The sequence below is a fragment of the Kuraishia capsulata genome, genomic scaffold (genome assembly GCF_000576695.1).
Source record: "Kuraishia capsulata CBS 1993 genomic scaffold, Kuraishia_capsulata_scaffold_4, whole genome shotgun sequence".
Lineage (NCBI taxonomy): Eukaryota > Fungi > Ascomycota > Pichiomycetes > Pichiales > Pichiaceae > Kuraishia > Kuraishia capsulata.
In genome coordinates, this window is record NW_019172953.1 from 1,130,327 (window position 1) to 1,149,277 (window position 18,951).

At 46.4% G+C, this 18,951-nt stretch overlaps 8 protein-coding genes across 8 annotated transcripts; 4 read left to right on the plus strand and 4 right to left on the minus strand.

Annotated features, from left to right (window-relative positions):
* Positions 1-95: 95 nt before the first annotated feature.
* KUCA_T00003718001 (uncharacterized protein) lies at positions 96-1,928 on the plus strand (the record flags this gene model as incomplete). The annotated part of the gene is made up of 1 exon (XM_022602161.1): positions 96-1,928. One exon carries the CDS (start codon positions 96-98, stop codon positions 1,926-1,928), a length of 1,833 nt encoding a protein of 610 aa, XP_022459732.1.
* Positions 1,929-2,509: 581 nt separating this feature from the next.
* On the minus strand, positions 2,510-5,575 carry KUCA_T00003719001 (uncharacterized protein; the record flags this gene model as incomplete). Its single annotated transcript, XM_022602162.1, has 1 exon — positions 2,510-5,575. One exon carries the CDS (start codon positions 5,573-5,575, stop codon positions 2,510-2,512), a length of 3,066 nt encoding a protein of 1,021 aa, XP_022459733.1.
* A 452-nt stretch (positions 5,576-6,027) lies between these two features.
* KUCA_T00003720001 (uncharacterized protein) lies at positions 6,028-6,315 on the minus strand (the record flags this gene model as incomplete). Its single annotated transcript, XM_022602164.1, has 2 exons — positions 6,028-6,251; positions 6,309-6,315. The coding sequence occupies 2 exons, from the start codon at positions 6,313-6,315 to the stop codon at positions 6,028-6,030; spliced, it is 231 nt and encodes a 76-aa protein (XP_022459734.1).
* A 259-nt stretch (positions 6,316-6,574) lies between these two features.
* Positions 6,575-11,077, plus strand: KUCA_T00003721001 (uncharacterized protein; the record flags this gene model as incomplete). The annotated part of the gene is made up of 1 exon (XM_022602165.1): positions 6,575-11,077. One exon carries the CDS (start codon positions 6,575-6,577, stop codon positions 11,075-11,077), a length of 4,503 nt encoding a protein of 1,500 aa, XP_022459735.1.
* A 2,050-nt stretch (positions 11,078-13,127) lies between these two features.
* Positions 13,128-15,416, minus strand: KUCA_T00003722001 (uncharacterized protein; the record flags this gene model as incomplete). The annotated part of the gene is made up of 1 exon (XM_022602166.1): positions 13,128-15,416. The coding sequence occupies one exon, from the start codon at positions 15,414-15,416 to the stop codon at positions 13,128-13,130; it is 2,289 nt and encodes a 762-aa protein (XP_022459736.1).
* Positions 15,417-15,732: 316 nt separating this feature from the next.
* KUCA_T00003723001 (uncharacterized protein) lies at positions 15,733-16,623 on the plus strand (the record flags this gene model as incomplete). The annotated part of the gene is made up of 2 exons (XM_022602167.1): positions 15,733-15,752; positions 15,822-16,623. 2 exons carry the CDS (start codon positions 15,733-15,735, stop codon positions 16,621-16,623), a joined length of 822 nt encoding a protein of 273 aa, XP_022459737.1.
* Positions 16,624-16,690: 67 nt separating this feature from the next.
* On the minus strand, positions 16,691-17,548 carry KUCA_T00003724001 (uncharacterized protein; the record flags this gene model as incomplete). Its single annotated transcript, XM_022602168.1, has 1 exon — positions 16,691-17,548. One exon carries the CDS (start codon positions 17,546-17,548, stop codon positions 16,691-16,693), a length of 858 nt encoding a protein of 285 aa, XP_022459738.1.
* A 252-nt stretch (positions 17,549-17,800) lies between these two features.
* Positions 17,801-18,719, plus strand: KUCA_T00003725001 (uncharacterized protein; the record flags this gene model as incomplete). The annotated part of the gene is made up of 2 exons (XM_022602169.1): positions 17,801-17,852; positions 17,953-18,719. The coding sequence occupies 2 exons, from the start codon at positions 17,801-17,803 to the stop codon at positions 18,717-18,719; spliced, it is 819 nt and encodes a 272-aa protein (XP_022459739.1).
* Positions 18,720-18,951: the final 232 nt, after the last annotated feature.

The window sequence follows — 18,951 nt, forward strand, 5'->3', positions numbered from 1 at the left end:
TCTTCTTGGTTTCTTTTAAACGCCACAGTTGCCATACCCGTTGAACATACTCTGTGACACCATTCTGCACCTGGTCCCATTTATGATACTATAAAATGTTGTGTGTGAAAAAATTGATTTTGTTTGGCCTGCTCATAATGAGCCAGGCCGTGGCCTCCATGGACATGGACATGTCTCATGACCACTCGACCGTTGATCTCTCGACCGTTGACTTGTCTACTATCACCCCAGTGCCACATGAAGGCGGTCACCATCACGGAACCCCCATACTGGAGCAAAACCTCACCCCCGCAGAGAGACTCTATTGGGAAGCCTACAACACTACTACCTACTTCACTATTGAGTCACCTTACAAGAAGCACCTCACCATCCACATGGCGCTGATGCTGCTTACTAACGTGGTGATCTATCCGGTGGTGCTCATCCTCAACAACATCAAATCCGGCTGGTTTTTGCCTGGTCTGACAGTCCATGTGCTGCTCACATTTATCTCGTTGTTCAGCTACTGGATATTCATTGGAAATGTTCCGGACTTGTTTCCGAACAATGCATACTCAAGAATGAGTCTGGTTCTGTTCTTTCTCACTGGTTTCCACTTCGTCTTCTCCATTATTCATTATGCTACCAATTGGGTAGACTCGGTTGGTACACTTCCCCGGGGTCGGTCCCAGTTCATCCCTCTTGAGGACTATTCTCATGACGGTTCGCAGTCCCCTTCTTCCACGCTGTATGATTTCGATCATAATGGCTCTCATGACTCGGGTATGTTTCACTTGGGAGAAGGGTTGGACGAAGTCTTGAGTTCTACTGAGACCGGCAACGGGCCTGACATGGCCTCTAATGATCTCGGTCTCAAGAACTTCTCCGCACAGCCTTCGAAATGGTCCCTCAAGAGAGACCAGATCCTCGGTAAAATCCTCAATCTCAAGCCAATTGAAGCAATTGTTCGCTTATTCTCCAGCGTCTCTTTTCTCGTCTTCAACATCCTCAACTGGGGTCTTTTTGTTTTCTTCTTGATCTACCTGCCAACAGGCGTTGCCTGTTTGAACCTTATGGGAAAGGGAGACAAAATTTTCAACCTTTTGGCCCATTTCATCAAGGGTGGTGTTTTTGTGTTGCTTGGAATTGTTTCTTTAGCTAGATATTGTGGTGCTTTTTCCAAATTGGGAATGGCATGGAACTTTTCCTTCATTTCACGGTACGAAAAGCCTGAATCAATTTGGTTCAGAATCCAGCCAAGCAGTGACATGATCACCATGGAAATGATTGAAAGTTCCTTGATTTTGTTTTACGGCTCTACAAACATTTTCTTGGAGCATCTGGCTGCATGGGGCGAAGCTTGGACCGCGAAGGATCTCCAACACGCCTCTATCGCATTCATGTACATAGGTTCAGGACTATGTGGCGTGTTGGTCGAGCGTCGTCTGGCTGCATGGAGAAGGGACAAGTTCACTTCTGTGTGTAACCAGAACAACATTGACACAGCGGATATCTTGCACGGTTCCCCTGGCTACTCTCCAAACCCATTTCCTGCTTTCACCATATTCTGGACTGGATTGTTGATGTCACAGCACGCGCAGGCATCTGCGGTCTCCACTGCTATTCATGTTCAATGGGGAGACCTGCTAACCTACGGTTCATTTTTCAGAATTCTCACCTACATTCTGCTCAACTTCACCCCTTACTATAAGGGATCGCTGTTCAACCCTTCTAGGCCTTTGACCGAGCTGATTACCTCTTTTGCCCTCCTGTGTGGTGGTTTAGTGTTCATGGAGAGCACAGACCAGATTGTGGAGGCTATTGAGTACAGAGGTCTTACGGGTATGTTCACCCTCAACGTAAGTGTTGGTGTCGTTGCGCTTGTAATGGGTTGGATCATGACCATTTTCTCCATCAAGGATTGGCTGAAGGCAAGACAACTGTCTTGATTTGCTCCTTTCCTGATCATGTCTTCCACGTTTCACACGACTTGCTCTTTACCTTGTTATCTATATAATTCAATCAATGGCTGTAATATTTCACTTTGATGTAGATCTGAGGATGTAACTATACTGTCAAGTGTTCTTCTGTGGTTCGTTAGGGATTTACGAACTGCTTCTCTCATAATTGCCCACTAGGTTCGCCAAAGAATTTCATAACAATGTGCATTACACTGCATTACACCCTGCATTACCCTCTTAAACTAATTTTCATTCATTACTCAACGTAAATTAATTTTGAGATTATAGCTTGAAAAGATTTTCTCTGTTTGACTCCGTCAAAAATCCAATGTTACCCCATAACTAAGCCTCCTGTCTCAGCCTGCTTCCTTTATCAATTACGGGCAAGAACCCATTTAGAGATATCTATCTTATTGCATCTCACGTCTTATCAACTGCGCCTCGTCGAGTCATGTCTACGGCAATAGTTATCCGATTATCGGTTATCAGCTTCACTGCGAATTAAAAATAGATGTAAACTATCAATGAGGACATCTACTTTGCATTTTGTTTTGCAACTTTTCTCATCTTCAAGGAGTCCGCGTCTCGGGATCATAGTCATCTTCATCATCTAGGCCAACAGCCGGGGTCTGAGGAATGACATTAGCTGGAGTGGGAGCATCCCAACCACCTGGAGTAGGAGCAGCATGGAATCCGGGCGTGTTGGCCGATTGGAACCCCGGAGTGTTTGCAGCCCAGCCACCTGTAGGATGGTCCTGGGCTCTAGCTGCTCCGCTGCTTCTGTCGTTACCTCCCCAGGCCGATCTCGATCCGTAATCTGTGTTTCCACCGTACGCACTCCTTCCTCCCCATGCAGGAGTCTTTCCGCCTTCCCCTCCCCATGCGGGAGTTTTTCCTCCGTCTCCTCCCCACGCAGGGGTTTTTCCACCGGATCCCCATGCTGGGGTTTTCGCTCCTGAATTACCGTACGAGGTATCTGAGCCCCAGGCGGGAGTTTTTGAACCAGCACCCCAACCGGGCGTTCTTGCACCTGCGCCGCCGTACGAAGTCTCGGATCCCCAGGCGGGTGTTTTACCACCAGAACCCCATGCAGGAGTTTTGCCTCCAGCTCCCCATGCTGGTGTCTTTCCACTGCTCCATCCCACAGTAGAACCGCCGTTGGGTCCACCTGAGCTGAGGCGAGCACCTGGAGGCCCAGCGCTGTAACCGAGTGTACCCGAGTTTCTGGAGCCTCTGGAGTTGTTCACCAAGTCCTCATAGGAAACAAAGTTGCCTGGGTTAGCTTCGAACCTCAAATCGTCCTTTTTAATGGGAACAGTCTTCGAAGGAGCATGCAATTCAACTCTACAAGTATCACCGTTTGCATCCTTCACAATACCCTTCTTTCCCTTGTAGCCACCTCTTCTGATAGTGACATGTTTGTTGATCGTGGGGTCTCTTCCTGTGAATCTGACAACTGTTGCCAGAGATGGAGGTGGCATGGACCTGTTTGGGTTCATCTTGTTCAGATCTGGGCCCTTTGATCCACCATTGGTTCCCTTAGTCGAGATGGTCTGGACAGCAGACACGTTCACAACGAAAACGCCCGAGTTTTCGGTCACGACTTTGGACTTCAAGAACAGGTAGCTTCTGTACATGTGGATCACGTTCCCTTGTCTTCTCTCGCCGCTCACTTCTTTCACGACGTCTCCTATCTTCACTTCGACACCGTTCCTGTCGGTGGCTATTTGCTGGTAGCTACTGAGCTCAATCTTTGACGAAATTGACGATGGAGCAAGCACCAATACTCTTCCGTCTGTACGAAGAACTGTGAACGCCTCCTTTTCGGCTTTGATAATCACACCAACACTGTCACTGTTGATCTCCACCAAGTCGTGCAGATCAAATCTTCCAACTTGACTTGCTGATGCAGAAACATCACTTGACTCGGTCAGGTAGTTGCTGAACACAGTTATATCCTTCCTTGTCTGATCGGAAACAAAAGTAACCTGGTCTCCGGTAACTTCCACGATCAACCCGCTATCGTCTGTGTGCTTTCCGTGAACAACTCTCACATGGTCACCAGTGAAAAACACTTTTCTCAAGTTGTTTGACGGAACTTCAATGGTGGTGTTAGTCATCATTGGGAAATTTGGGTCATCGATGGTGATGGTAATGATCTTCTCCTGCTGGGCAGACGTCACACGTCCCTTCATACCACCCTGCTCTCCACCTTTCACTTCAACACGATCACCAGGTTGAAACGTAATTTGAGAATCGGTAGACTGTTTCAAAGTACTCGCTATCGATGACAGATCCATTCCATCTTCCTCACCAGTGCGGAAAAGGGTGAGCTCTTCTAAAGTTGGCTTCACATTCTTCACTTCCAGGATCTGGATCTTGAAATCCTTGAAAAGAAAACCGTCCACATACTCCTCATTTCTGTATGTGAATCTTTTACCAGATCTGGCGGATATACCTGTACGATCGTACATCAACGCATCTGACTCCGAAAACAGTCTCTGTGGAGGTCTGCTTTTAATATCAAAATGGGATCTCTTTTTGGTAGCAGCAGCATTGCCCGTGGAGTCAATGACTGTTTGAGATACAGATCTGCCATAATCAAGCCTTGGAACGATCCTTAAACGAACCTCCAGGTCATTTTCAAGAACATCAACAACGATTCCAAGATCACCCTTGTACTTTCCGCTCTTGATTCTGACATACGAACCGGGCAGAAGTTGCACATCCGATGACTTTCCTGGTCTCAGCAAGTCCTTGTACTCCTCAATTGGCACCAGCACTTTGGGACTGCTTGGATACACGTACGGCAGACCCTGTAAAACTTCGTTCACAGCATCCAGCTTTCTTGCCTCGATGTAGACGTATCCCTCAAAGTTATCTCTCTGGAAGATACTGTAGATCTGAATCGACTGCCTGTTCATCATCTTGCCCATAACACTTCTTACCAGCTCCTTCTCCTTTCCTGCTCTGCATCTGATACCCCAGATGTTTGGATCGTCAACAGAAGGCAAAAGAAGTCTCTGGGAAACTTGTGCTGAAGAAGAACCAGTGTAACGAGCAGCTGAAGAACGACCATAACGCTGTCTCAGTTCTTCGGCCAATTGCTGCGCATCTTGTTCGTCAATCTTTTCTCTGGATCTGTCCAATTTTCTGTGGAGTCTGTCATCATTGGCGGTTGGACCTGCTCCCTCATCGTGCTCGATATGGTCATCTTGGATGAAGGTTTGCTTGAGAAGCTCGGCTTCCTCCTCGTCTTCATCTTCTTCGTCGTCGTCATCGACCTCGGCTTCAACATCCAAAAACTGATTTCTCTTCCGTCTTTTTCTGGACCTAATCTCGTCTTCTTCATCGTCATCTATGTCTTCGTCGTCTTCGTCTTCTTCTTCATCGACCTCTTCTTCATTCTCTTCATCATCTTCCGCAACTTCAGCGCCTTCAGGATTCACATCCTCGGGCTTTTTGTCATCGCTCTCAGTAGCTCCAGTTTCTGCAGCTTCAGATTCAGATCCCACATCTTTTGTAGTAGCACCGTTCGAAGAACCAGCATGGGGAGCATCAGCATCAACACCAACAGGTGGAGCTGCGACCTCAGACGCCACTTGCTCTTCTTTGACTTGAGATTCAGCAGCCATCGTTGAATCGCTTGTCTGGATGGCCTTTAATTGAGCAAAGGGCTGATGTTGATGAATTGCAACTGAGATGTTGTAGCTGGTGTGTTCTCGGTGAACAATTCACTCTGAGAGTCGAGAGAACCAGGGCTCGTGATCTTTTCTGGTATGCGCACACCTTAGTGCAAATGTCAACTTCAGGTATGCTATTTCAGAGTAATTGTTAAATACGAGGAAATATAATCAAGATATGTTTAGAAATGTTCAAATCCGTTTGGACTCCACCATATCACTGTGGTGACTAAGTGACCGTCAGTAAAGATACGGCTGGATAGAACTATGTACATGAGTCCGAATCCTGCTTTGCCTCGCACATATGGATCGTCTGCTCAGCTTCCTAGTTTTGTGTTCCTAACCTCCGATTCTTTAGTATTGTTTCAGCCTCTGCTGTTATTGATTCTGCCAAATCGAGCCCCCTATTTCTTCTTCCAGTCAAAAGCACCTCTGTGAAAGTCCAGTGGCTTCTTCTGTGTACCCATCTTTCTCTTCTTGGCTTCCACAAAGAGCACATGTCTTTTTACTATAGGGTCATACTTGATCTGGTTAACGATTCCCACTTGTCTGGGCAATAGCAACGTTCTGGTGATGCCTGTCTTGGCTGTGGATATCAGCTTGACGATGACGTTCTTGGACTTAGCTTCTGCAGCTGTGTTAGTAAACGGAGACCACCAACCCAACTAAATAGAAACAAACATACTGGCCATGGTTGTGAGGTATGCGAATATTGAACAGAGCTAGTCTCAAAGGATAACGCTCAGACTATTCTCGTTCCCTTATGCTTCTTCCAGTATCTTTCGTCTCGTCCATCGGAAAAATGACAGACTTCTCATCTATGAAAAATAGGTCCCGCACGCCATATTGTGCCATAGTGAGCCCTACCTGATACCAATATCGGAGACCCCGAGCTAGTTTAAAAGCTACGTCTGGGAAACATTTGGTTCCACAGTGGGTTCTAATATTGGCATGACATTCCAGCTGTCGGACTTGAACCCATTGTTCAAAGCCCCGGGGTTTCTGCCTGGATGGCAGCACCCACGGTCGCTTGGGAAGAATGAGGCCAAACAGTACACGGAGACCAACTTCTACAAGTTCGCACAGATCAGACGGGTTTTCTATTTCGTTCTTCAACTCAAAGACCATCAGCAGAATGAAAAGTCTTCGACTCCCTCGTCTTCTTTAGGACCGCCAGAGACCAGTGGTGAATCTACCAACGGGTCGCCAACCCCACAGCTCAACATCTACGATTACGAAAGCCTCATACGAAACCAACTGGCTGAGAACTATGGTGGCAAAGGCGTTCTGGTAATTGCTTCAGGAAAAGATGTGTGGGTATTTTTGATGGATGTCGCTGAGATCGAAGATCCTGCTGCTTCTGCCCAATTGCAGTCTGCATTAGAGTCGCTAATTTCAGACGGAAGATTGCCGTTGAACATGCATTCAGTTGGGAGTTTCACTGCGTCCGAATTCGCCCAAAAACCAAACTTTTCAATGTACATGAATTTCTTCAAGGCCGTTAGGAAATCGATTTTCGCCAAAGTGTCAGCGTCCGGTGCCAATGCGAAGGGCTACATGCTGCCTTTTGCTACGCAGCTGCTGATCCACAATATCAGCCCGGATTCTTCTGATGACTTTTCGGTGCTGAAAATGAACCCGTCGTTGAGCTTAAAAGGAGAACTCATTGTCAACATGTCGATGTCAAATTTCCCGCGATTTAGACGATTATCGGACCTCTGTCCTGGAGATCCTGTGATAGCTACGGACGACAAGGTGGTGTATCTATGCCCGTCTGGGGTGCGTTGCTACTTCGCGGTGAATGGTAATTGCAAGGATTCGCTTACTGAAGAGGCTCCTTCGCATCTGGACAAACACATACAATTGTTAAAGGAACATTGTGACATAATATTGCCGCAGATACCTCGGAAGAAGGCGTGGGTCAAGCTGGTGCCTAACCTGAAGCACCTGAACAGTCTCACTCCCATGATCTCGAATTTTTTGGAGAAGGATCTGGCCAGATACGGAAGCTCCAAGTACATTGTATGGCCCACATGTTTGTGTTTTATCCAGACGTCAGTCGACACTGGACAAGATTCTGCTCAACCGAATTCCAAGTTTGAGGATCCGTTTGACGTCGTCAACGATTTTATAGATGCGGATCTAGAATACGATGCCAAAAAAGAAGAAGAGGGGTTTCCTGTTTTGAACCCTCCCATCGCAGATCTGGAAATGCATGATTTTGAAGAAGATGTTCGTATGGCCGATGATTCCAAGCTTTGGTCTGAGGACAGACTGGAGCAGAAATCCGACCAGGAAAGCATTTCGCATGATGAAGTATCCACTCCAAGTCCTAAAGGAGAGGACTGGGACGAGCTGTTTGGTGATATGGAAGATGAGGATGACCCTATGACCAACCAGCTGCCAAATGCTGCTGCTTCTTCTCCTTCATTTTCCGTGCAGCTTGGTGAGGAAGGACTCGGATCCGATATGGAGGAGTCACGGAGCTTTGAGCCTGTTTCCACGTCTTTGTATGAAGATCCCGGAGCTCCTGCTCCTTTGCCTCTTCAAATATTCGCATCACCTTCGCATGATTACCAGGAAAACCGAACCATTTCTGAAAAACCCGAGTCCAGAAGCGTTACTCCCAACGAGCTGAAAAAGTCCGTTTTTGCTCCGCTCAACTTCAACCCTGTGATACAAAAAAGTATCGATAGCAAGTACTCCAACGGAGGAAAGTACTTTTTTGGGTCTTCGAAAACAGGCTCTGACGACATAGAGATTGATGATCCTACGACTCCCTCCTTCAAGAAGTTTGCGCAGAGTAGGTTTGGCGATATCACTCCGTCTTTGCAAGAGAATGACGATAGCGATTTGGTATCTGATAGCGAATATGAGTCTTCAGACAGTGATAGCACCTCAGATAACGACGTTGCTGAGGAGATGGAAGTGACGCCTGAATCGAATGCTGGTATGGTCGGGCTGGGGATCAACCATGGATCGTTGCTATCCAGTCAGGAACCTGCAATTTCGGCTCTATCTGCTGGTTGGACGTCTTCACAGAATGTAAACCAGTCACCCATTCCTGGTGGACCCGTTGAGAATCAAAACTGGCTGCCTTTCCTGCTAAGAACGATTCCGATGTATACTATTCCTGCGTGTTTCATGAAGAACAACCCTTCCATCAGTGCTGGATTGTTGGGCTCGGTTCTGCCAATTATCCAGAATCTTTTGGTTTTTGGCTGGGCAAACTATCTTGAAGATGACACTGAACTTGCCTCTTTCGACCCATGCTTCCAGGAGCTCATGGCTTCTCGGTACCTTTCCTCGGACATTGACAATGTCATGAGGACTTCGTTTCCAGGAGTTGCTCCCCTGAAACTATATGAACTACTGGGCAGCAGCAAGTCCCAACAAGTGAAATATTTCGATTATCTGACTGGGGAGTACAAAGATTCCATCGAGTACACCGACCAGTACATTCCGCAAGAGTTTGACGACCCCAATTTCGCAACGACCTCGCCCCTATTCAACATGAATACTGCTCCTGAAAGTGCAAACTTTGCCCAACAGGCAAGCGACACCCAGTCGATGCTAGACAGTGTCAGCCAGTCTAACCTTTTCCATTTTCCACAGTCAATGATCAATCTCAAGCGCATGGATCAACCATTGAAAGTCAGCCTCTCTGGGCTCAAGTTTTGGAACCTTTTGAATTTGCAGCCTTTGCACGGAAAGGCGGACTTCAGAATGGTCATAGTTGCTCCTCACATTAACGGGTTCTTCGCTGACCAGTGCAAGGACTTTTTCAACAGCGTTGTGATAAATTATTCCTCCTGCAAACTTGGCACGGTACATCCAGTCGAAATCGTCAAAAAAGATGATGATGAGTGTCTATTGCTGAGTGATGGTGTTCTGACAATTGACACAGAAGACGTGAACAACGAAGCGCAATACTGGGATTCTGTGAGAGCCACTCTCAGCTTGCTTGCAAAATCTATACAGCTAAGTTATCTGGAGAATGAGCGAAATGCGGATGCCCAAACTGCGGACGAAACTCAGAGGTTACCCATTTTGCTCTTTTTTGCTGATCCTTTCGGAAGCATCAGCTCAATTGTGGAAGCGGCCAAGTCGGTTTCGGAGTTTGCAGACACAGTCTCCATGGCTGTTGATTCTCAGTCTATATCTGATAAGAATGCTTTGGACAAGCAGAAGAAGAAAAAGAAGAGCAACGCAAGTACTCCCAAAACTCCTGTGATCCCAATAGTGAGACTACCCATCAAGGTATTCCAGAAGATCTTTCCGATCGATTTCTGTTATTCAAGAGACGGTGGGTTTTCCATGTGTACCAACTCCATCTTGACAAAGATGTCTTTGAGTCTCTATAACATATGCCCGTCGAGTGATCACTCTCGAGACTTCATGAGGACATTCACTACTATCTCGAAGGATCTTCCCAAAAAGATTGATTTCAAACTCACCAGAATGGCTATCGCCAGCTCGCTAATTTCGGAGGACCTTTTCATCCATGTTGCTTATGAAAGGTCGATTGATAAAAACTGGTGTGTGGCATCATGGACTGACCAATATGGCAGTATCAGAAACCTGCAATCGTGGCATGTTCCTTACGAGTCGTCCAAGAACGGTAAAGGAGGATCATCAGCTCCATTTGAGAGCGTGAGCAACAAGATGTGGAACATAACCATGAATTACATCAACAATCACACTGGCAAGTGCTATGTGATTCTCACCAGACTCAACAATGTCATTCCCGACGATGAGCTGATTGAGTGGAAGAGACTCTCGCAGAAGTACAAAAACATGTCACTGGTTGTTCTAACTGTCGATACCAGTTCATCCTTCCTGGTGAAGGTAGGAAACGCTAACGGGTATTGTGGGGATCCTGAATCCTCTGATGCTGGTTTCAATGCTGGGTTCACTGGAGGTAAACTCAACACCAACACTGTGGGGTCGACTTCTTCAAACACAGGTGTGACTCCGTTCAAGATCGAAAGCCCCGAAGTCTATGGCTCAATGACTACTCCATCTGACTTCAACATGCTTTCTCCATCAGGAGGGAACACAGGAAAACCTCCTGGAACGCCTGGTAATTCCGAGACAAGTTCCATCCAGGATGTGACAAAAGAAGCGTTTGGACTAATTCTCAATAGTCCCTTGCCGCTATCCAACCAACCCACAAGAATACCAATCAAGACTGGTTATCTCTATAACGTCTTCCCTCTGAACAGTGAGCGTAAAGACAAGAGTTCGCTAGAAGTCAATCTTCTGAGTTGTCCCCATTTCTCGAACGGACCAGAACTGGTGAAGACCATTCTGTTCCAATATAGAAACTTGTCCAACTTGAGTGATGCGTGGGCCATGAGTAAGCCACACTGCAAGTTCAACTCGATGATTCCGTGGCATATCATGGCGGTCAAGAAGACGTTGAGTGGGATTGTACATATCAGAGTTCAATGATGCAAAAAAAATTGTAGATTATTATCCAAGTTGGACAGGCCTTCAAGTTTCAAATAACGATGCGTTTCTGGTGAGTACCTCTCTCTCTCTTTCAATGTAGTCTTGCAAACGTTGTTGAATTGGTTATCCACCATCTCAATTCTCCTTTTGTCGCCTTTCTGTAAAGAATTGAGTACTTTGGGTTCATCCAGAAACCTTTCTTTGAGTAGCTCCATGGAGATAAGGAACTGAAACAATAGGGTGACTTTGGAGGTGGATTCGAAGTAGAAGGAGAACGACCCTTGGACGTTTGGGTCGTCCGTCAGAGACTGGTTGATAAACTCTGCCTCTTCTTGCCATTCCAAAAGCTCAGTCAATCCCAGTTCTCCATTGAACTCTAGTCTTGCGCCACAAAAGGTTTCTATTAGTTCAACTGCTAGAGCCGCTAAAAACTTTGTTTGAGAGGTCTCGGTGGGCTCAACAGTGAAAAACTCTTCGAGTTCCATATACTTTGCGAGAACCAGTTTCTTGACGGTTTCGTTGAGTAGTTTCTCTGATTTGAGATTGAATACTTCAGTGGGGCTTTTCGACGAACGAAACAGAATGTCGTGGTAATCATACAGTAATGAGAGCAACTCTCTTCTCAAAGGTATCGACTCAAACCCAAGTTTGACGTTGTTTGACCACTGCGGGTTTAAAGGAAAGGTGTTTAGCGGCCCCAACTCTGCTTTCAGCAAAAATTGCTTGCTCGTTTTCAACTCCTGGTCGTAAACATGTTTTAGTGGCAGGATATCATCATCCACTACTGCAAACGCTCTTTCAACGAATGTCTGAATTGCGCGGTCAGCAGAAAAAATGTTTAAAGATCTCACCAGTTCTCCTATAAGCGAGTCTTGTTTCACCGTCTGGTTGAGAAAGACTAAATCAGAGGTGGTACGCACGGTGTCCAGTTGTAGCTTCATGACTTGCACAACGAAGGTCAATACTGGATTCCACGTTTTCCAGCATGCTTGTGACCTCAAATCAGATGTCGAGGCACACATTAGAGCCACTATAATGGCCCTCCATATGTTACCTTTCAATGCAACGTGGAGGGCTTTGTAGCCGAGCACAGTGTCATGTGCTTGGCCCGCGTTCCCTGTGTCCCACAGGGAAAGAGGTTCCTCTTTGTCAGCTTCCTGGCCGTTCTTAATTTCTCTGATCAAGTCTGCAACCTCTCGTTGTCCAGGTGTAAGCTCTAAGTCGGGCTTGAGTTTCTTTTTGGGCGAGTTTTCGGGAGTGAATTCGCCCTCTATAGGTAATGGAGCTGCCCCAAACGTCAACTTGGTCTGTATCTGTCTTTTTCTGCTTCCCCATGTTGCTCTATTTCCGCTCATTTCATCACATGGGCTCACAAGTGGCATCACCAGATCAAACAGTCTGTTTCTAATTCTCAAAATTTCACTTTCTTCCGGCTTAGGTGTTCTGAGAAGCGAACTCTTAGGCTGTACGCCGGACTGGGGTTTCACCGAGACATAATTCAGCACAAAGTACAACACATCCAGAGCCATCATGTTCAAAGGGCGGTCGTCCGATCCATTGAGATCATCCAAGACATTGCAATGCTGCGAAATACACGCTAATGTCAGCAATTGCTGCATCATCCTTGTTGATGGACAGCGCGTGAGGTGGTAGTCAGAACCAAGGGTACTTCTGATGTAGGCTACCACGGACCTATGGCCATTATATTTGAGAAGAGACTCTTGCCATTTTTCTTCCAAGTCTTCTGTTTCGATGGGCATTTCAAGAAAAGCAAATAAGTCTTTTGTTGTGTGAAAGGAAGATGGAAGCACGATCGAGCTTACCACGCGTTAGGAAGTGAGGCTTTAAGATGGTGATGAGCTTCATGCAGGCCAGCTCTCTTCAGTTGAAAAGCTCAGGGCCCCTGACCAATGCATGGCCTATGGCTCTATTGTACCTACGAAGTTATTATACCTATTATTCACTATTTGATGACTCCAATGACACTTTATACATAAATATTTTTGTTTTGCTGTTTTCGTGAATATTTTAATATGACCCGACCTGACCCTCAATCCAATCTCAATCTGTACCCGCAATGATCGCAGTAGAACACAATCTTGTTGTCGCCTCTGTCCGTCATACTTTTTGCCGAAAACTTTTGACCACCGCAATTTAAACAAGACAAACCTCCCTCGGGTTCGTCTGAGAGTGCACTCTGTTGCGACGTCAGCGTTGGCGTACGAGAAATCCCAAGATTTGTGTCTTTGCTTTCCGGTTTGGTGAGTGCCGAATCTGTTTCAGCTTCAAACGAGTTTCCGTTCCTGGAAGTGACCACTGTTGAAGCAAGAGGAGAGAAGTATGAATCGATGTGACTGTGTTGCATATTTGGACTGAGACTTTGAACCTTGATGACAGAATTTGATGTGAGCGATCTCCCTCGTGACAATGCTGCAGAAAGGCTTCCTGCCCTGTTGATTGAAGATGTTTCTGTGCCATTTCTTGTGGTAGATCTGGATGAATGTAACGTGGAAATTTCTGCGGAATCCAATGAAAATTGTACATTGGACTTCTTTGAGAGTAACGGTTTGCGTACTCCATATGCAAAGTCCCGCCTGTAAACGCGAATCATTCCGTGATTGTCCGTCGTGATGATGATGGAGGAAGCCAGTTCCAATCCCACTCGCTGCTTAGGTGTTGAGAATGTGTTGAAAAGTTCAAATAATGGGTCATTGCTTAGTTCCAGAAGCTTGGATGTGGTTGTAGGCGCAAATATCGCCACATTGCACCTGGACTGGAACAACCTGAAAGCTGTGTAGTTTTTGTTTTTGAAGAGACAATCCTCGTCTCCGAAAATGGACTTGAGGTTAAACCCACCGGATCCAGTACTGAACCATGGTTTCGAGAACGACTTGTCCCTGTCCGCAGAGCCTGGCTCTTTCAACTCGTCTAATTTTAGAGACCATACATAGGCCCATCCGTCCTCAGAGCCCGATATCACATATCGCAGATCATCGCTGGAGGAAGCTTTGATTGCCGAATGATCGTTCTGGAAGCCCTTGTATCTGACTTCAAGTTTCCCGCTGCCATGTCCAAAGAGTCTCACTCTGGAGTCGTCTGATGTGATCAATAGCTTCTTGTCGCCATCCGGAGACAGCAGTGCTTGCATCCCGGTAATCTTAGGGGTCTGCTTCTTCTTCTTAATTTCGAACATACCGGTGATATCCAGTCCTGTAGTTGCAAGAATAAAACAGCATCCGTTATAGCATCCGACATATATCTCATCGCCATCCGTTGAGAACTCCAGCACTGTGATAAGTTCGGGAATGTTGCGCTTGTAGATGATCTCGTTTTCCTGAACAGACCATAGAAGAACACGACAATCCAATCCACCACTTATGAAGAACCTATCGTCAGTGGGAAGGAACTTTACAGAGGTCACAACGTCTTTGGTGTTGAAAGTGGCAAGACAGGCAGGTCTATCCACATGCCACAGCTTGACGGTATTATCCTGGGATCCAGATAGCAAAAAATTGTTTTTTGACCAATCCAGACAGTTTATTGTGTCAGAATGAGAAACAAACTCTCGAATCGGCCTCGACTTGAATATCGGAGCAAAATCCTCCTTCTTCTTACGCTTGTCCTTTCTCTTCTTTGAATCATGAGCATACCCATCCAACTCCAAATCCTCATCCACAAATGAAACATCAGAAGGTGATACCAGACCTCCCTTCAGTTTGTCCTCTTCTGTATGCCTATCCATGACTGACGAAAGAACCTGCCAGATTCTGATGACTCCGTCATCTCCGGCTGTGGCCATGTACTTGCCGTCGTGACTGAACTGCATATTCCACACGGCATTTCTCTTGTTTGGGTCCTTGAAGTTGATACCGGATTTCATCTCACTTATAGATGAGCCTGAGGACTCCGTCTCAGAGGGCATCATCTCCTGGGCTAGAAAGAACCGTTCGAAGCCCTTTGAAGCCGATTTTGCAGAACGCTTGTACAATTCCTTGTACTTGGGCTCTTTTAGCCAATCGTCGTCCCATTTATCCACCACTATGCTCGGTGCAACAGAAGAAGGCAAACTTGCCTTTCCGCTGCCCAAAGATAACACTTTCTTCACATCGTTGCAAGACCCCTCGCATTTGGCATCGGTGGATAGCGGAACATCGCCGTTTGCCACCGGAGTCACAGAGGTGTGGTCCGAGCCAAGCGTAGCATCAGCAGAACCCGACGGGTAAGACCGCATGTCAAACCGGTTCAGTTCATGGTGGTCTGGATCAACAAAACGTGTGGAGCTGGAGGTCGGCTTAGATGATGCAGTAGATAGCGAAATCGAAGGTAAAGTGGATGTCATGATCCGGACTGCACTTTAGCCGTTCAACTGTCCAACTTTAACAGCACGAGGTTCAGATCTTCGAATCAGACAAATATGCAAAACCAAACGCGGAAATGGCGAAATGTACCTTGTTAGCAAACCCTCAAGCTGGTCCCTCGGTGTGATTTGTATGCCCAAAAGGGTTTAGGCGTGAAACGTACCAAAAAGTGGGATGTGGGTGGCGCTCATAACCTTTCGTACGGTTCTGAAAAATTTCTGGATGGCCAAAACGTCATCATTTGCCTCCAGACGTGACTTGTCAGAGGATATAATCAACAATAAAATATACACAAACATGGCTGAGGTAGCTAAAGGGTAGGTCAATTCTTGAAGCTGATTTTTGTTTTGAGTTCGCATACTAACAGGGCTTTGTCACCATTCTAGACAGTCTTGGGCCGACGTTGAAGATGATCTGCCTTCTCCACAAGTGATTGACAACAAAGATGGAACCAAAACGGTTATATCGTACAGATTGAACGAGGCAGGTAAGAAGATTAAGCTGACACAGAAAGTCAGAGAAATCAAGGTGACGGAAAAGGTGAATAAGGGTGTTGCCCAGAGAAGAAAATGGAGCAAATTCGGTGATGAAAAGGATTCCACCACTATTGGACCAGATTTCAGAACCACACAGGTTGGTACAGCTGTGGAATTGGTTTTGGGAACATCTTGGAGAGGAGAAGAGTCTAAGAAGGAGGAGGAGAAGAAGCTGGATGTCGTGAAGGCCACTAACGTCAAGTGTAGAACGTGTGACGGTAACCATTTCACATCCAAATGTCCTTTCAAAGATACATTGGGAGCCGATCCAGAAGGCTCTGGTGCTCATGATGATGGTGGAGAGTCTGCCGGTGCTCCAGGGGCTTACATTGCTCCTCATCTGAGAGCTGGTGGCTCCAAGCTGGGTGGTCGTAACTTCGAAGAGCGTGACGATTCGACAACGTTGAGAGTTACGCAGCTCAACGAAATGGTTGATGAGGATATGATCAGAGAAGAACTCTTTGCTCCTTTTGGTATGTTGAGAAGAGTCACCCTGGTGAGAGACAGAGAGACCGGACAGTCCAAGGGTACCGCCTACGTTGCTTATGAAACCGTTGAGGCTGCTCAGAAAGCCATGGAGAATCTGGATGGTAGGGGTTACCACTCGCTGATTTTGAGAGTAGAGTTCTCGAAACCAAGACCTGCCAGATAAGCTACTCGAGGTTATGCGATAGGCTTTGTCGTGGTTATTACGCTTATGTAAAACAATAATTGGGCTTTTATTCCGAAATTAGGGCTTCACTCGTGATTTTTGCCAGTCTTTGTGATCTGTAGACATTCTCGTGGTCTCCAATGTCTTCGTAAATTGTTGCCACTGTGGTGTCGGTGTTGGCTCGAACCCAATCTAAGAAGAGGTTGGGTTGTTGCAAACTCAACAGCTCATCCTGTGTGCTGTGAACAATGATTATCTTTTTCAAGCTGTCAAGTGTTTGCTTCGAAGCTTTGCTGAGACTAGTGACCAAGCAAGTAGATTTCGTCTCCCAGTCGCTCTTTGATTTGAAGGCCCCTGACACAAACGATATATATGAAGGGTATTCTTCCAGCATAGCCTGCACGTTAAATATTCCATCAGCCAGTATTGCTATCTTGATCGTAGGAAGCTCATTGGACCAATTTTGAATCAAACTTGTGGTGAGCACTTCCTTGCTTGAATCATGTGGGGTAGACGTCTCATTCAACGGTAGAAGACTATCATATGTCAGACTTTGCAACAACAGAGTAGCTCCCACCGAATGACCAATCACGACCAGCGGTTTCGAATCTTTTTGGTGTATTGCGCGAAGAGCTGCTAATATATCCATCAGGTGATCTGGATGTTTGGCCTCTGGGGACAGTCTGTAGTCGATGGAGTACACGTCCAGCACATCGTTTTTCGTACCACTAAGTTCGTCCAACCCTTTGTCAATTTTACTCACGAGGATATCATAGTCAGCATATGTATTGTTTGGATCTCTCCAGGCACCTCCATGAATACATACCAGACTGTACTCACTCCGAGAGGTCTCCAGTCTGTAATGCTTGAACACCTGCCTTTTCTGAGGTCCATAAGAGATGATCTTGGATGAAAGCAATACCATTGGAATTCTGGTATACAGGTGGTATTATGACGCCAAATTCTAAGTTTTTCCTCGAGATTTTACCCAATTTTTCACTACCCACTCTCCTGCAGCTATCCTGCCTCCATCCCTGATATTATCTCCAAAACCTTTACCCGGCCTTCGCATCGCTCCTGCAAGATCTAAATTTTATGGCAGAGTTTTCTTTTCCCTACTATTAAACAAGAGATCTTCCTAAGTTCATTCGGATCTAACCAATAAACTTAATCAAAAATGTCTGAATTATCCCAAGTCCAACTCTTTGTGAGACCAATTCCATTTGATGGTAAGTGATTTAATATGACTGGACAGATGGGCTTCGTTGGTGGAGTACTGTCTGGCGCCGTGCTATGTGTTTGGGAAGTTGTGTAACTAACCTTTTTTAGTGGAACAATCCGAGATTGAGGAGCTTTTCGGAGTCTCCGGTCCAGTCAAGGAAGTCCGTCTCATGAACGGATATGCTTTTGTTGAGTTTGAGAACAACGACGATGCCCGTGCTGCTGTCGACTCTTTGGCCAACACCGATTTCAAGGGTGAAGCTTTGCAGATTGAATTTGCCAAGCAGAAGCCAGCTTACGCCAAGAAGGGTGAGTTCAGAGTGAAGGTTACTGGATTGCCAGGTAGAGTCGCATGGCAAGAGTTCAAGGACTTTGTCCGTGACGAAGCCCGCTTGAGTCCAACCTTTGTGAAGATCCCATACGAGGAGGAAGGTGTTGCCAACCTTGAGTTCGGCTCCAGAGAGGATTTGGAGGGCGCTATCGAGTCCATCAGCAAGCTGGAGTACCAAGGTTCCCAGTTGACTGCTGAGGAAGACACTTCCCCATTCATTGCACCACCTCCACGCAGACAGGGAGGAGGAAGAGGTGGTTTCAGAGACGACTTTAGAGGCGGAAGAGGTGGTTTCAGAGATGGTGGATTCAGAGGTGGAAGAGGTGGAGGATTCAGAGGTGGCAGAGGTGGCTTCAGAGATGATTTCAGAGGTGGAAGAGGAGGAAGAGGAGGTGATTTCAGAGGTGGTAGAGGCGGAAGAGATTCATACCGCGATTCTGCTCCACGTGAATACAGATCCAGAGATGATTACCAACCCCGTGAGGACTACGGAGGAGACTCCGGAAGGGACTACGGTAGAGAGAGATCTCCTCCAAGATACTAAGGCTCTCTGAGAGCTTGTTGACCTATTTTTTGTTTTACCATCAGTTGCTACTTTCTATTTTGTATTGAGGTCTTATTCACAATGTGTATCCATTTGGGGCCCAACCTGAGAATGACTTGACCAGAAGAATCGATTTGATCCATAATCCCTAGAAACTGAAGCGGTGGCTGGCCACTTAATGCTATCATGTTGGAAAGGTTGTAAAAATGAAGAGGGCACAATGATGGGACAG